Source organism: Triturus cristatus, chromosome 2_2, assembly GCF_964204655.1.
Source record: "Triturus cristatus chromosome 2_2, aTriCri1.1, whole genome shotgun sequence".
NCBI lineage: Eukaryota > Metazoa > Chordata > Amphibia > Caudata > Salamandridae > Triturus > Triturus cristatus.
The window spans coordinates 230357801-230376027 of record NC_140582.1 but is presented as its reverse complement, the minus strand read 5'-3'; the positions used below and the strand labels follow the sequence as shown (position 1 = coordinate 230376027).

General features: G+C 41.3%; 1 protein-coding gene across 4 annotated transcripts in view; it reads right to left on the bottom strand.

Annotated features, from left to right (window-relative positions):
* Window positions 1-18227, bottom strand: part of PLPPR1 (phospholipid phosphatase related 1) — a 630074-nt gene that overhangs the window by 246965 nt on the left and 364882 nt on the right. For all 4 annotated transcript variants that reach the window (XR_014978090.1, XR_014978091.1, XM_085641280.1 and 1 more), the window contains exon 3: window positions 10176-10288. Coding sequence is in view for 2 of the 4 variants with exons in the window: in XM_085641280.1 (XP_085497406.1) it covers window positions 10176-10238 (63 nt within the window). In the remaining 2 variants the exon portion in view is untranslated. The remainder of the gene's footprint in view (window positions 1-10175; window positions 10289-18227) is intronic.

Below are 18227 nucleotides of genomic sequence, written 5' to 3'. Positions count from 1 at the left end.
CTTACAGACTGTGCATCTATATTACTGAGAGACAACATTCCATGTTGTGTTTTTGATGCCATCATGCATGCAGTTTTAAAACTTGGTTTAAAAGAAATACTAATTACTGTATAAATTAAGACCAGTCAGATACATTTTATGAAAAACTAGAACTGATTATTTGGGCCAAAAGAAGACATGGTCACTTATAGCAAGTTATCGTCACCAGGTAAAGTTTAAAAATATATATATTTTGGTGGGGCAGGGCATTAAAGCGTAGCTTAATACGACTGACTTAGCCTTAGTCTCAAACCCAGTATGCTTCTGGAATCCCAGCATTTCTGAAATCTAGTTAAATATGTAAAGGATATTTGTCTTTAAAATGTGTGTCTTTATCAATACAATGGTTTGCAGTAAAAATATTGCCACAAACAAAACCTGAAAACGTCTTGTATCATAATGTTGCCTACTGAAAAAATTGAAAAAAAGCTGTGGCAACAAAAAACATCCAAAAATGTTGCGTCTTATAAGGATAAGGTAAGTGTACCTGGAACAGGGGAAAGGGGCATCCTCCTGCTTAAGTAGAGTCCTCCTGCTTACGTAGGAAGGAGCATGAGGTGGGTAGCATATAGGATTATTAAGGGTAATTAAGGGTTCAGAGAAGGGTAGTGTTAAGGGGTAGTAAAGATTTATAGGCTTCATGGAGGGGGTTTTAGTTTCAGGAAAGGGTATCATTAAGGGATAGTAAGGGATTTTTAGGGTTTAGGGTACGGCAGCATAAAGGGGTAGTTTTGGGGTATTTAGGGATCAGGGACCTTGAATGGGTAGGAAGAGTTTTTGGCATTCAGGGAAGAGTAGCGTTGAGGGGTAGTAAGGATTTTTTAGGCTTCAGAGAAGGATACCAATAAGGGCGAGTAAAGGGTTTTTAGGTTCAGGGAAGGGAAGAATTTAGGAGTTTTAGGATTCGGGGAAGGGTGGTGTTAAGGGATAGGAGGCGGATATTCGGGTTCTGTGAAGAGTGCATAAAGGGGCACTAAACGGTGTTAGGGTTCAGGGAAGGTTTGCATCCAGGAGGTAGTAAGGTTTTGTTTGGGTTCTTGAAGAGTAGCATTAAGAGGTAGTTTGGGGTTTTAAGGGTAGAGGAATGGGGAGCACTAAGGTGTACTACGTGGCTATTAGGTTACTGTTAGATAAATTAAAGAATGCATGTAATAAAAAAAGACTTTTAACATTTTACATTTTTAGACTTGTCATACATAATAATGAAAGATTCAACATTTTCACCTCAACAATTTCAACTAAACTTAAATATACTAAACATCTTAAAATTCTACTTTACTGCACACAACCAATATTAAACCCTAGATCAACCACTGCCAGCCATGAAACCTTTTTGGAGGTTCAACCATCCTCCTTTCATTTTTGATTTAAAATAATTACTTAAAAACACACTTCACACTGCTCCTGTCTCATAAGAAATAGAAACCATATCAAATGTAAAATGAACAAGATAAATAGTTGTCTCTGCTTCCTAATTTTGGTATATTGGGACTCTGTAATTTGATGCACTTCTTATGACTCTAGTGTCCAAAGGGTAAATAGCACTTATGAAGACATTTAGCCACTGGTGCGTGGCCCATCTGCTTGCTAGGTTTGCGAAGGCCATGCCCACCAAAGGTAGAGAACCCTAGCCGGCAAACATGGATCTCTGGCTTTCAGCTGTGCTGCCAGTTGGGGAATTCACTGAACGCACCATACTTTGCTGTGAGGGCTTCATGTCTGTTTCACTCACTTTGCAAAATTGTTTTGATTTTCAAGAAACAAACTCTTAAAGAACGAGTTTGTTTGTTTAAAACAAAAAAAAACTCTTTCCCTGACATGCAGTGAGGTTTCTCTGAGCTCATTGGGATTGTTTCCACACGGAGGATGGCCATGTGAAACATGGCAATCCCAAGCAGGGAAATCTAGTGATTGATACTCTGCCTTAAGTAGGGCGGGGCAGATGGCACTGTAAATTGACCGCTCTCTGGTGTATGGGCTATCGGGTCAGATTTCTGATGGCTGAGCCAACTCAAACTTGGCATGGGAAACCCCGCAGTTCCCCATCTCTGCATATGGTGGGTTGACTCGGAATATGGTGGGGTGGGAACGCTGTCAATTTACAACAGTGATCACACTGTGGCAAACTCCAAATCACCCCTTAGGTCTCCTATATTTGAGACGTCTCATTAAATGCTATGTGCAGTAAACTCAACCCTTACCATGACTTATCACATTAGAACTTGTCGAAGGCTACTATGTTGACAATGCCTGTATTTAAGTCCACACCTAAAATATTTACTTGTTATTTATTAGATCTCTGTAGCATTGCAATACCGTTTGTGTTGAATACTGGTCATTTACATGAACATACATTTTTTTATGCCAATATTGCCACACAGCCATAGAATCATCTGTCTGTCCACTGCCTTTCAGCTAGGTTTGCACTATATAGATACCAGATTCAGGCATACCACATCCACGACGTGCCTTGGAGAACTAAACACAAGTCTGCACTGTACACCTGCAACGTTGCCCTGATTAACACTACTGAAAGTGAATCATGTATCAGGAGTTGTATTTGCACAAAACTTTTCAGAATATCCAAAATACAACTGATGACAGACAACAATCACATACAATTTTGAAAGTAGGATTTCAATCAGGCCTGGGAAACATCAGTCAAATAAACTACTCAAAAGCTACTCAAAAGCAGTGCCTATTTAGGTTAGCAGTGTTAACTTTCCACCAGGATGAAACTGGTCCCTGTATCCAACCCAAAGTCCATCACAGTTGGTCTTAACATTTAACTTTGTGCTTTTTGGCTCTATTTTTTATTCAAACTTTTAAAATTCATATCTCTGGTTCTACTTTTTGAAGTTGTGTCATTTTGGTTTCAGATTGCTTATCAAAATGTTTTCTATTTTTAACGTGGTTTGAGAGTTTCCTAGTATGGAGTTGTTTTAACTTTTGTACTGTTTGAGTTCTACATTCAATACTTTACACATTGTCTCTAAGTTAAGTCTGGCTTCTTTGTGCCAAGCTACCACCCTGTTCAATTCGATCACTTTATATCGCTGTTGCATACAAATGGCATAAAAGGTTTACAGTATACAGTCATAAGAATTTAAAAAATATAAAAGGTATACAATTATATACAATTTTATGCAAACACTCCTCGTAACAGTGAAATTAATCGCAACACAGACAAAAAGTATAATAATCCCATGATATATTTTTTAAAGAGTTGTTTCCTTGTTTTAAAAGCACAGCATAAAACCCAAGCTATACAATAGAAGATGAAGATCTTCTTGGACAGACAGAAGTTCCACCACGGGGGCACAGTGCAAGCTCATCAGTGGTATAAACATTAGGAGGAAAATCCAACATAAAGGAACTGTGGGGCATATTAGCAAGGACCTCGTTAAAATTATCGCCGTTTTAGCGGCAGGAAACTGCCGTTAAAACGGCGATAATGGGCTTGCTAATATGCGTTATAGAATTCAATATAAGCCCAGGTTAGATGTGCAGGACATCTAACCAGGGCTTCTATTAGAATTCTATAACGCATATTAGCAAGCCCATTGTCGCCGTTTTAGCGGCAGTTTCCTGCCGCTAAAACTGTGATAATTATACCGAGGTTCTTGCTAATATGCCCCTAAGTTTTAGCCGAAATCTCAGCAAGTGGTATCTATGTAAGGGTGCATAACAAAAGTTAGGTAATTGCTATCAGTATTTTCTAATGAAGGTATTAAGTTGTATTGTAGTACCCTGGACTTGGTGCAATTAGAAGCCCACCTATCTCTCATGCATTTTCCTATTAATAACTCTTTTAGTTCAAGCTTAGACACAGTGGTACATAAAGTTGGACTGTCAAATAGCCCCCGTTCCCGATTAGATATACATTTTTCTTCACATATTGAAGCCACCCAATCTTGCTTAATCCGTCTAAATTTTGACAGTCCTGGAGCATTTCGTGAGTTAACTTAAGTGTATCTCTATTCCAAATAGATGCCATAGCAGTATTGTAGCATTACAGATCTTATTCTAGATGAATGGTATATTCAGTTCTGAGTGACAAATGTAGTTGGAGCAAAATTGAGGGACTCCTACTAGCCTCTTTAAAAAATGATCCTCAATGCCTTGTAGGGTGGCAGTGTTAGTTATTTCCCATACGGCAGCTCCATAAGTGGCAACGGAGATCACTTTAGACTCCTACATTTTTTTGACTGGTGCAATGGGTTTAGAACCAAGTTTCTTACAGAGTTTTATATAGCCCGAACTTGATCCGAATCGGGTATCAGAGCGCTTTACATAGCATCAGTTACGTTACACGACATACATTCATTTTGGTTCGGCAAGGGGAGATTAAGTGATTTGCCCAGAATCACAGGATATTCAGTGTCATTGCTGAGACTCGAACCTAGTTCCCCAGATTCGAGGTCAACCGCCCTAGCCATTAGGCCAACTCTTCTCCCAGTTTGGTGTTAAAAAAACCAACCAGTGCACCTATGATTCTTTACATATGAAGGTCTCTGTTCACCACCATTTTTTGCCAGGTATTTTTAGAGTCGAAAAGTATTCCCAGAAAGGAGAAGTTTTCCAACACGTCTAGTCTTCTCCCTTTAATGGTCAGTCTCGGGTTTTTTTCAATCTGGGTCCTGCTACCAACACATTGGACTTAGATTTGTTAATTCCATGGCCCAAATTATTCCTAAATATAAAATAAGAAGTGATTAAAATTTGTGATGCGTTACCTGTCTGGGCCACTAAGACCACATCGTCCGAGTCCAAAATTACAGGGTCCAACCAGTTAAGCAAAGGTTTATTTAGTTAATTTGGTTGTTCACCCTGACAAGGATTGTGATTTTTGTTTGAAATGGGTTTTAACACCTTTTGACTAATACTATAATTTTTCACACTCTCTTTCAATTAAGTGAAAGATAAAGGAAAGATATTGGACAACACATGAAGAACAATTCTATAAGTTTAAATTCAGAATTGGGATTATAGTCAAGCTTTCCACCTCCCTGCACCTTATAGTCTGCACTCCCACCTTACTCACACACTCTTTACCTTCTATAGGACCAACAATCAAAATCTCCTCTCTTCCTTCCAATCTCATTTTGGTATGCCGAACAGGACTCTGGCAGCTGCTGGAGAGACCATGTGTCCTTTACACAACCAGGAACGCCTAACCATTGGGCCCTTTCCAACTCTGTTTTTGGATCCCAGTAGCTTCTCTTGTTATCCCCTATACAGATTGCCTCTCCAGGTTTCCCCCTGAACTGTCGAGCACCTCATTATGTGCCCTGTTTTTGAGGTACGATGGGTTTTGTAAGGTTAACAGGCAACTACATCTCCATCTTTATATCTGGTGGCAGCCACATTTGAGAACCACTGATTGAGTATATGTGTGTGTGTGTGCGTGTGTGTGTGTGTATACATATATTTTAAACGTGTTTGCTATTTGTTCTTCACAACCATTGCAAATAACACCTAGAAGTCTGAGCTGCCATTAGTGAGTTTAAAGGTTGTGTTATGAACTTTTCAATTAGTCTCTTTGGATATATGTATGACACCTCCAATTACTCCAAATTTAAAATCTACTTAATATGCATGGTCATATCTCCATGGGAAATCCAAGAAAAAGCGCTATAGCTAGAATTTAAATGACCCATGAATTGTTAGGGTACTCAATGCAGACAAATGGTAACCGTGGATGCATTTCTCCTGCAATAAACAGGTGGCCAATTGTTTGATACAGGCAGAGGTTATTACACTGCCGCAGGCCATTTGTGAGGGAATAGAACATAAAAAAATACAACCCCCATCTTCTCTTCCTTTCACTAAAAGAACTGAAGCTGATCTATTGTTAGGGGAAATTATGACATGCCTCGGTGACCACTCATCAGAAAGGATCATTGTTCGCACGTCTCTTCAGGTTTATAATTAGTCACAACAGGAAAGACATTTAAAATCCATCATTAAGTTAATAACAGCGACATGAGAGACCACGTGACGCCAGCCAGACTGTTTTCATGAAGGGATCTGCAGCTGAAACGCAGAACAATACCTCATTGAGGAGAGAATTTAACGCACTTCTAAACAATCCTTTCGAAAATAACAGTCAGGGGTTTCAAGTAGGAGAAAAATGTGAACATCTGAGATTTACTTTATTTTCTTTCAATAAATGTGTCTTGGGGAAGGGTTTATGAATGAGTAGTTCTTTCCATATCAATTGGCAGGTAATGTAGACAGACTTCCCAAAATGTGTGTTAAAAAGAATGGTTTTTGTGACTACACAAAAGCCCCGACAACAGGTGGCCTGTAAATTTGGATGGGCACAGTATTAGTAGGTACAGGACTCTCCGGAATTACAGGTTTTTGTTTTTCAGAAAGAGATTTCGGTGGAAATTACCAGGACAACTGATAACAAATGTTATTTACCTGTATTCTTACATTACCTAAGGAAGCTCTTGCTTGCCTGAGTTCCCCCACCTTGTTTGAGGCGAGGAAATGCTAGTGATGCTCCTATAAAGCGATTAGCAATCTCAGTCACTATCGTCCTTCTCTACCAGCTCTCCACATCCTGAGAGAGACAAGAGAACGCAGAAAGCACTGCGCCAACCACCACATAACCTCTCAGCTTTGGCCTCTGCAGATACCCATGCCTACTAGTGTAATAAAAAGGCTGTTTCTAAATCATGGATCCTAAAACAGCTAGCATATAATATCCAGTGATTTATGTGCTTTAATATTCTGATGAAAACTAGAAAATATTCAACTGTACGTTTTCTATTCATTACCCTTTGCGCCATGGAGCTAGTCGCCAGGAATTACACGTTTTAGGGTAAATACACCCACTGTTGAATGTCCAGCATTCTATTCAAAACATGAACAAAAGAGCAATAATTTCCAGAGGAGTAATTTGGCCATGGATCTGGCTCAAGGAGAGGCCTTGCCCTAATAATTCGTGCTCTAATATTTATATGCATGGAAAATTAGCTAGCATGCTGCCACTGCAAAATTGGACAAACTAGCAAGAGAAGTAAGATCTAACATAAATCTCAAACACATTGGGCCTCATTTATGGAAAGTGACGCATCACTGCGTGAAAACAGTGATGCGCCACCTTTCACTGCGCCCTCCCTGTGACTCCAGTGATGCGTCATATTTACAGTATGACGCTTCATGTCGCAAGGAGTCACAGATACGTCAGTATTTCTGACGTATCTGTAGGCGCAAAAGTGACGCATCGCTGGAGTGTGTCACAAAAGTGACGCAACTCCAGCAATGTGTCCTTTCACATGGGGCAAGCCCCATGTGAAAGGGCCTGCACCAGTCTTACGCCTGCTGTGAGGCTGGCACAAGAAATTGACGCATTTGCACACTAGAAGTGGCGCAGTGAAATCTCGTAGATTTCACTGCGTCACTTCTACGACCCTTTTTTGCGTCAAAACGCCCCCCTTGCATACATTATACCTGGCGCAGGTATAATGTGGCGCAGGGGTTTACAAAGTGACGCATCTACCTAGATGCGTCACTTTGTAAATATGGCGCAACATGGCGCATGTTTTATGCCACTGGTACGTCACAAAAAGTGACGCACCGGCGGCGCAAAAGTGACTCAGGGGCTCATAAATGAGCCCCATTGAATTTATGTAAGACATACAAACGAAGAAAGGGAACATTAGTCCTTTAGCATTTATACAAATACACAATGAGGAAGGGGTTACATCTGACAACAGAAGATATATTTCCCTAAGCACAAACAAATATCGACAAATTCACAAAAACATTGTACAATCATAACTTTAGTCTATATACAACTAAGGAGCTTAAATCTTCCTACTAAATTAGGTTCCAATCATTCATAAATAAATGAATTGAACAGAGCATTCCGTGGGAGTTGACATTTCATCCTTTTCAAGGTAGTACATCTGCAAGGCTATCCTCAGGCTAAAATGTGTACTCTTGGTCTAGTACTACACAAAACTAGTATATAGTTCGAGCTGCTCATGTTGCTCAGAACAAAATGCACGCCACTTGTTGAAAGCGTGGTTCATTTTTTCCCTCATGTCTAACCCTCAGGCCCTAAGAAACTTGGCCAGTCAGAGTGACACCATAATAGTCAAAATGTAAACTGGTGCAACAAGCAGTGAGGCCTTCCACAGAACTTTAAACGACGCCAATGTGTTCACCCACCAGAAGAGCATGAATCTATCAGAAAGGGCAATTCACAGCAGAAGAAGGAAAGGAATAACAGACTATTACATCATCAGTGATGATTAATACCTGGTGAGCTAGTAAAAGATGGAGTTATTCTAAACCAACAAAGTGAGCAGACCTGAATGAGTTGGTAAAAGATTGAAAGTTTCTTTGAAAAACTTTGCCTTCAGGGTTTTTTTTAAAGATGGTAGGCTGGGCTAGGTGGGGCGTGGAAGAGAGAGTCCAAGAGTCCATATCATTCCACAGAATGGTACTTTGGACTCACTGGTTTTCCTCAATGCTTCTTTCTCCTGTATTTGAGACTCATGCTGCTAGATCGTAGATTGCATCCTGATGTACTGTGAGAGGTCAGTCTATAGTGTATTCTTTCCTCATAATATTTCCAACATGGTATAAAATACTTTGCGCATATATACAAGAACTGACACATCAGCATCGATACGTCAGATTTCTTGCGCCTACTGCAAATGCCTCAACGATGCTATGGATGCGCTGTATGTGCAATGCAGGATGCATCACAAATTCTGACGCATCTTTTGGTGCTAAAGTGGTGCATTGCTGGAGTTGGGCGTAAGACTGATGCAACTGCAGCAATGTATCAGTACACAGAAGCGAGTCCCATGTTAAAAGCCCTGTGTCATTCCTTATGTCTGGTTTGAGAAGACATAGGGATTTTGACAGTCAAATCGTAGAGTGACACAGTGAAAAGTTGTAAATTTTACTGCATCAGTCCTATGCGGATTTTAACATGGGAATGCATTCCCTGCATACATTATACCTGGCACAAGTATAATGTGACGCATGCCTCTACAGACTGACGCTTTGGGCCCAATGCATCACTTTTTAAATATGGAGCGAAGTGGAGCATTGATTACGCTGTTGCTGCATCAAAAAATATTATGATGCAGCGGCACTGGTTCCTTGTAAATATGCCCCCTTGTGTACACAATGCTGGTAGTCAAAACTTTCAAAAGTTATTGTATAAACTAGTGATTTAATGAGTCAACGCATGATTTAGAGGGGAATAGATTCCTTTTAGGAAGGAAAGATGATTGGTTTTGACTTTTTATGATAAGAAAATTAAGTTGGCAGCAGTGGAAATCTGAGACACTTGCAAGCCCAATGTTAAAAATATGAAAGATTTTGGGTCTAGGCACAAGAATTTAGAAAAAATGCAGGGGTATAAATGAGGTTAACAATGCTATGAAAATAAATGGAATATCTGATTGTGAGAAAATGAGAAGAGCTATCAAAAACTATCCACTAAGAAGAGCAAAATTGCAAGAGGTCAGACAAAAAACAGCAGCTAATCCCAGTTTTGGAAATCTTGCAGGAGTTGATCAATGCCTACGTTATCTCGTGCAATCTATCTCACGGCTGTTCATCCTCTTACAATTTGAAAAGCACCATTCTTTTCGGAGCACAAGACATCCATTATGGGAAATAAGTCATACCTTAGCGGATATATTTAATGTGATACACCCATGTAGTAGATGGTAAAAATGTGTTTTATTTCTCTATATTGATTGATTACATTTGCATCACACTCACTACCCTGGTGACGTGTGGCGAAGATAATGAATTAGAGATGATTTTATGATCACGCTGCTTGTTTGGCTGAGACATAACAGCGGTCATCAGAAGACTGGTCCTCCATGATCTAACATGACAGGACTACTTTAGTATAGAGCGAATGGTCTTCACTGTGCAGATGATCATAGCTGGAAGAGGTCAGCAAGTTCCAATCATTCTTAAAGACAACTCTGTAAAGTGTGGGTCGCAATCATACCCAATCCCCTGCAGACAATAGACTTTGATGTTTCTACACAGTCCTATTTATAACCATGGAAGCCACACTTCATATTCTGTGCATATTTTACCGCAGCGCATTCTATCTTCAATGAGGGTTTCAAATGTGCACCTACCTCCACAAAGATGAAGCATGGGATGATGGAGTAGCTGCGATGAGTGTTGTTGCCTATCGCCATCTCTCGCCCGATATCTTGGGTGCAGTCCGTGCAGAAAATAGGGTTCCGTGCTGTGAAGCAAACGTCAACATCAGTTTTAGTTACTTTTGCATAGACTCTGAAAATGGTGCAATGCAAGGGCAGGTTGGATTGCATGGATTGCATAGGTCGTTGAGTAATGCTTCCCTGGTGAAAGCGTACTTTAGTGACATTTGCACTTACCAGCTACTGCAAAATGTAATTCTGAGTCTAGTGCAAATATAATTCTTGTTCTGCTCAGTCAGGGCAAATGTAATCTAGCCTTTTTTATTCAGTGATAATGCTGATGCAAAGTTGCCTAGTCACCAGGGCAACATTCCTCAGTCACTAGTATAATGCAAGTCACCGAATGAACTGAAAAAATGATATGCATTTGTGGTTTCTAATATATGCCCCTCCCCCTCTCCATCCCTCTCATACCCAATGTACGTTTTGATTTAACACCAAATGAAGTTCACGGAAATTCTTTTGAGTGGTTGGCTGCATTAAGTGAGAGAGTTCTAATCGCCAAGCTATATTTCTCCTCTTTTATTGAAGGATGAAAACTTAAGACCCACTGCTGATTTTCTTGACAGATAACATCCCAGAGATGTTGACATTTCTCATAAAAAGAGGCATACAAAGCGAGTGGTGAAAGTGTTGATGGATGTACGTGGAGCCATACCCTGTTTACTTGCCTCACGTCAACATTAGTGAAAGAAATGTTACAGCTAGAGCGTACTCACATCCCATCCCAGACGGCTCCACATGACGTTCGTATTTCCGCGCCTATAAACGATACAATGCCATTCATCTCTCACTCACAGAATATGCCACTGTGAACACCATGCTTGATGGCGAAAATGAAAGCTGTCAAAATATACAAACGACAACTGCTGAGACGCCGGGTTGTCATCAACTGCAAAGAAATCTAATTTCTCTTACAGCGTCTCAATGAGAAAGCTGTCATTTTTCGCACATAAATAATGACAAATTGAATGGCTGCCTTGGTGATGCTGTCTTGAGGTGTCATATCTTATGTGATATATTTTCAATTATGGCGTCACTCTCTGTGCTGTGGGTGCTGATCCCCCCTTCAAAAGAGATGATCACCCTCAAAACCACCTCTCATAGCCCCTTACAGCTGACCATCTAACGCCATGTCAATGTCATTGGGCGATTGGCCGCTCATTCTGTCTACACCGTCTCTATGACATACTGTCATCTTATATTTTACCAGTTCTCTCCCAATAAGACTCAAATTCCTCAAGGCACACGAGCTGGTATGAAAGCTGACACAGAGATTTTGACCTGAGATCTGCTTGATCTGCAGGACAGAAATTTGATTAATTGAGCCCAGTGTTTGCATGAAACTACACTGGTGATTTACAGAACTTCAAAAAGACAAAACGACAGTATCAACATTTGTGGGAATATAGCTGTTTACAACAAATTTGTTGTTCACGCATTCCTTAACAACCGCGTTGTTATCACGTGAGCCATTACATCGCAAGTCATTTCAACGACTTGCTGGAGGGGGTGCACTGGACTTAGGGGGTATTATTTACTATTCCTACTCCAGTTTGTGCAACAGCAGGGAAGGTCTTGGATTTTAAATCCAACACCAGCGCGCCCCCTACAGCAAGTTGTGAAAATGACTTGCGATGTAATGGCACACGTGGTAACAACGCAGTAGTTGTAATGGTACTGCGTTGTGGAGACAGCGTTGTAAATGCTGTTTCCCAATTTGTGCATGCCTACTATGCCGGTATGCATTAGAACACCCTCGCATAACCTGTTGACTACTGTGGACTCCCACTGAATCATTACTTTAATCCAGGGACCCACAATGAGTCATTATTGAAAGCCAAGGACACTCTGACTAAGTGATTTCTATGACTTGAACCGCAAAACAATGCACAAAATTATAAAAACAAGTACACTCCAAACAAATCTCTGAATTTTTTAATATTTTATTTTGTATACACTTTATTTGTTTTATTTTAATAATTTGAACATTATCTAATATTGTAAACCATTCTCAACCCCCTGAATATGTCCCCCCAATCCCCCCAGGGTTCCTCGGACCCCAGGTTCATAACCACTGCATTAGAATATTACAGCTAGACATCGTGAAGTGCATTTTGGGTCTTTATTTCACATAGTAACAAAGACAAGACTATATTTAAGGCTTCCCAGACTTCAATATTGTCCTGTATAGATGTGCTGATGGTTAGATGGCAAGGGAGCCTTCATTACACTCCTGCTTTCCTATACATAATTAAATAGGGATTAATTTGCACATACAGTTCATGTATGACATAAAGAACTAAAAGTGTCTGAGTATAATTTTCAGATGTAAAACAATCCCTCAGACATTTCAAAGGAATGTGAAAGGATTCACCCAAATAGCCAACAGCATGAGGTGAGAGAGAAATACTCCTCTGGGCTGAGCCAAAACTACTCTATGAATCTGTTAAAGAGTTAGTATCTGTAGGTGATGCAGACTAGTTACACTCTCCATCCAAATCTTATACATACGTCATTATTACAAAGCTTTTCAATGATAAAGTTTATAATATGACAACACACTCAGCAGTCCCAGGGATCATTATCAGGCAGCCACACTTAAAAATCCTTCAGTTCGAATAAGCATGAGCCTATAAATTGTGCTGCAGTTTGAAACTAGAAGTGTCATTTAGCATTTTATGTAATGTTCATTTTTAAACCCCGATCTATACTGAAAGGCAGTAGTAGGCTTCGGTTGTAGTAGCCTCAGCTGCCACATCCACGTAGCTGCAGGCTTGTCATGCTGTCACAGTTACAATGCACCTCGTTCAGTAGTCACTAATCTATACTGATATCACAGAACTTGGGCCACTTCTGTAATGTCACATTTTGAAGTCGATTCATGGCACCATCCATTCCTGACCAAATTATACTTCCCTGACAGGCAGACTGCCTATTAGCCTTCTTCTACATTATTCCCAAATAAAATTATGTGAAACATTGGAGCAAAGGGGCTGGATCCAGTGCTTAATTTGTGCCAGTGGTTTCTGGTGCTCAGCACCAACACTTTTTTGTCAGGGCCGGGGCTATGGATCTCTTTTGCAAGGCAGTGGTGGTGAACGTGATTTTTCAGGGGGGCATGTACATGGCAGGGCAGCTGTGCTTGTCCGAAGTCGTCTGTGTGGCTCGGCCACACGCTCTCACCCATTCATCGACATGTGCATTCCTGGAATTTGGATTTTCACTGGGAATGGGGAAGGAAGGTGGGCTCTCCAGAAGCCGTCTTTGTTTCTTTGATTGACATGCCTTCCCCCTCCCTCGCAATGGGTTGCAGAACGTCTTGGGAGAATAGGGATTGGAAAGGCTGGAGTCTTCATGTCGGTTGCCTGTTATGTGGGCTGGTCTTTAGCAGCTCCCTATTGGTTGCTGAGGGTCTGGGGGACTGACAGGGTGGGTGTTTGTGTTTGCTCCGTTTTTAGTGCCAATATTGGCAACACACCCCACCCACACAACAACAGAGCATGCATGCTGAATAAATAAAAACACAACACAACTTTGGTTTAGAAAAATAGTGTTGCAGGTTTATTCCATACAAAAGTATGCAATATGGTGAGTTATCTTACAGGTGATCCATGGGCAAGCAGCTGTACCTGGAGCAACGGAGGATGTTAGTATGGCAGGGGGGCATATATACCCTCCCAAGTTCCTTGTCACGCAGGAAGTGATGCGCCTAGTGTGCCACAGGCAAAGGGGGACTCCTCCCTGAGTCTCATCATCAGAGGGGGTGGATTGGTGCCCAAATGGAACTAAAGGGGCCGCCCACTAAGGGTGGCCCCCTGCTTGTGCCACAGGTAGCTGCATTCATCAGATGCAGACATAGGAAAATTGTGCAGGTGACTCGTGCTTCACATCTGCATCCCCTTGGGGTGCCAGTTTTGAATGGGAGCTTGATTTGTGGCTAGTTGCTCACATGCAGTATGCTTCTCGAACTGTGGTTCTTTAGTTTGGCACATTGTCCCTCTACGGGGTTTCTTGTGGCCAGGAAGGGTTCATTATTTCACGCGGGCTGCAACTCGGGAGAGAGGTGAGTCATGGAGGTTCTTCACTTCCCCCCATTCTGTGCAGTTTACCAGAGCCTGGGGACAAAGTCCCTTACTAGGTGGTTTTGGACTGGTGGGGGAGGCCTTTATCTGTTACCTATGTGGCTGCAGGGTGCTGGAGACTGGAGTGTGGCATTTGCAACTTGTTTGAGTTTGAAGAGGCAGGATCGGTTTGGAGATTTTCTCTTCACACTGAATTTTCACTGATTGTGTTTGTGTCGAGGGCTGCTTACTTTTGGGGGAGAAGCAAGACAGGGAGAGCCAGGGTGGGGACCTGCGCTGTCATCGGGACTCCCATTTCCAGTGTTTGGTTTGGGTGGTGGCCACCGGTGCTGGCTATTGGAGACTGGGACAGAGTCAGAGAGAGGGGTTGTAGGGAGGGAGGAGGAGGAGTTGGACTGGAGGGCAGAGATAGGGGGGAGAGGGCAGGTGTGGAACGGGGCCCGCAGGGATAGAGTGGGGGGACAGGGAGCACTTGGTGGTGGCTGACGTGGGTGTTGGATGCGCATTCGGCAGTGCTGGTGGCAAGTTTTGGAGGGGAGTTTTGATTCCCAGCACTTAGTTTTACAGATGCAGCACTGGCTAGATCCATGCTAGATTTTTGGGACATCTTAGATGTTACAGATACACATACTGCATCCAAATGAAGTTGATTTACAAAGTCAGAGGTTACCCATAAACGCTGGCATGGATCATGCTCTTCTGGGCCGATGCTGTGCAATATAGCCCTAGTGCCTCTTACATCTAATGAGGACTACCAGTAGCCTGTGTGCATGTGACCCTTGTGCAAGCAGCTGTTTGCACAGGGTCGGAATTATAATTCATGTGGACTTAATTACACCTGATAATTACCAGCAGAGTTAAATTTCAGTAGGTCATATGTGCCATAATTTAGCATGTGAAAAATGTGTGGTAATTATTGGGACATGCTCATTACCACAATCCGTATCTTTTTCTCCATTGCTGGGAAAAAATTGGTAAACTGTGCTATTTTTCGCATCCTCTAAATTACAATCTCCACAGTATCGCTATTTGCCAGGTGAAAAATATATATCACACAAAAAACTGGGTCTCATTATGGGGGCCTAAGTCTACTTCTAGTTTACTAGATACTTTCATCAACTGATATTCTCAATTTTAAGTATTCCACTTGTCACCACTCCTTGCTTGTTGCTTTCTCAACCAATTACCCAGTCTAACTCACCCTCTGCAAATAACCAGATTTCCCATCGCCACCCTAAGGACCACTCCTTACTGTCTTATACATATGTATCTCATCAAGATTGCTCGCGATTATATTACTGTCATTGCCATCTCCCAATAAAACAAGTCACCCTACAGTGGGAAACTGGTAAAGCCCCTCTCTAAGGGGCATTCATATTCCATCCAAAACAGTTGTTCTCAATGCTCACAAATAGCTATAACCATCAATCAACTGCATGCAAGGGTGATAAAAATTAAAATTCTTCTGAAAACTTCGAAAAAATGCACAGTATACAAAATTCAGCTTTGGATAAAAAAAATAACAAAACGAAGATTGCCATACAAAAAAATAGATTTTGTGTTTTTATTTTCCTGCGCAATTTATTTTTGGATGGATTACTCACCTGTTTGTCTTGAACTTCTCCTACTTCCTACAGATCGTAAAGCTATCAAAGACCAGCCTTGCCAACTAGACTCAGCTAAATACCCACAAAGGACATTCTTAGATGTACCAATGACACTGTAATCCATATTGGATTATGTTTTGCTCTCAATGGAAGCAAACAGTAAACTCTCCATCATTACTTAGAAACCGTTCTATGTTACTTTCCTGAATGTATTTGTTTCAGTTTCGACCAAGATAATAGCTCTGTAGGATTTTGCAGGAATTCGCATCATCAGTGTCCTGAATGCATAATGAGGGACAATAACACAGATTCTCCAAGAATAAGGGATAAAACATTGGTGACACAAAATGTGAGCACCTTTTCCAAAACAGAACTCTGCCAGTCCGATCTGGAGACACCTCTCATTTCATCAAATACATTGAATTATGATAACTTTTACCCTATGGTGAATCAGACCATAACCTGACCTTACCTTTTACATTCCTGCACACTGCATCATAGGCAAACTCTGAACTTTCTAATAAACTCTGTTTGTTTGGTGTTCCCTCCGAACTGCTGAACACTGAGTGATGGAGCGATCATATTAGGTTTTCCATCAAAAAAGGTCTGGTATAAGACCCCAAAGGCACCAATTGTCAATTTTACTTTTTTAATCATTTCCTTATGTTCCCTGCCACTACACCTCAGCGCCAAGACGCCTCGGCATTCGAGCGCTTTAGAAACACATAAACATAAACATAATCATGCAGATTAGCAATTTTATTGAAAGCTATTAGAGTTCTGATAGAGTTCCAAACGTTTTGCACAGTCGACTCTAAGATTAAACACAACATCTGTGGAGGGGCTATGTAGGAGCCAAGTTGTACGATCCTTCTTTTCTGAGCATTCCACATTAAACCAAAAGTCTACAGATTTGCATGGTGACTGGCTCCTCTCGCAGAAGGGTTCTCCTGCTGTTGGAGTTTGGAAGACAATTGACTGCTTTGGTCAGTCAGGAATGGAATGTGATGCACAGGCTCATCCAGGTTTACAACCTTTTTTTGCTTCTTTGCATTAAGATGCTCTTTTGTAATCGAATTTTGGGTCAGCTGTTCCAGAGAAATAATCATCCAATTTTATTCCACTCTTCATAATGTTTGTCTTCTTCAGTAGTATTTTGTGACCTTTGTTTATGATTCTTTTGATACTTGAAACTTATTTTGTGGTGAAAATTGAATCTAATATGCATGTGAAATAAATATATAGTGGAATAAAGATATAGTCAATATAGGCAGAGATGGTCTGACAGGTTAGTGTATTGGCTATTCTTTTGGCTGTTTATGAGCCTGTTTTTTGGCCTGCTGGGAATGTTTTTACTGTTGATTTTCCAGACATTAAAGCAAACATTGCCTGCAGCGAGCTCAAATTCATGCAGTCTTTCATAACTTGCAAAGCACCTATACAGTGTGTTTTTACAAGTTCAACACTGCCTTAATTTACAAACAGGGACCACTTTTTAGCTATCTACTTTACTAATGTGGCCACTTTTATTTTGGTTCACAGGCCTATTTCCTCTCTGAGTCTGACCCTGGATACATGTCCAGTGAAGAAGGTTGGGGTGACTCACTTTACCATACGATAGAGGTGGCCTCGGGGTTCCGGATTTTTATATATACTATTTGGAGGCTCAGAGTAGTTTCGCCTTCGCTTAGTACCACCCAGATGCCAGGATTCCGTTTCTGCGCCCAGAGGTTGACTTAGTCCTTCCTGAGCGATTGGCTGCCGTCCTGCCCAGAGGGGAGCCTAGGGATCCCGTAGGTATACAGACAGTCTCGTCCACTAGCTGGGCATGGAGCAGGCTCCATCGCTATACTGGTTCATCGGTTTTATATTCGTCGGCTCTACCGCTTCCCAATGCTCGCTGGCTTCCTATTTCAAATGAGACACTTGTACAACGCACACTGATTATGTTTAATATTTGTATGATAGGCGACTTGTATCTGTATGGTCACATCTTTTCGGCCACTGAGGAAGCCCGTTTTTGGGAGCCCACATTCATGGATAAATTAGTGCTCAAATGACTGTACTCGGCCTTATGAGCCACGATTACTGCCTTTCCATTAGAACCTGACTCGTTCGCTCCTCTGTCCCACATTATTGAGAGCGATAGTGGAGTGCACATAGTATCCAAACTCTACAAACTCTGCATCACACAACTCCCTATCGTGGACAGCAGACTACGTACAGAATGGGAGACAGATTTGGGTCACCAGATTACAGACGACCAATGGACA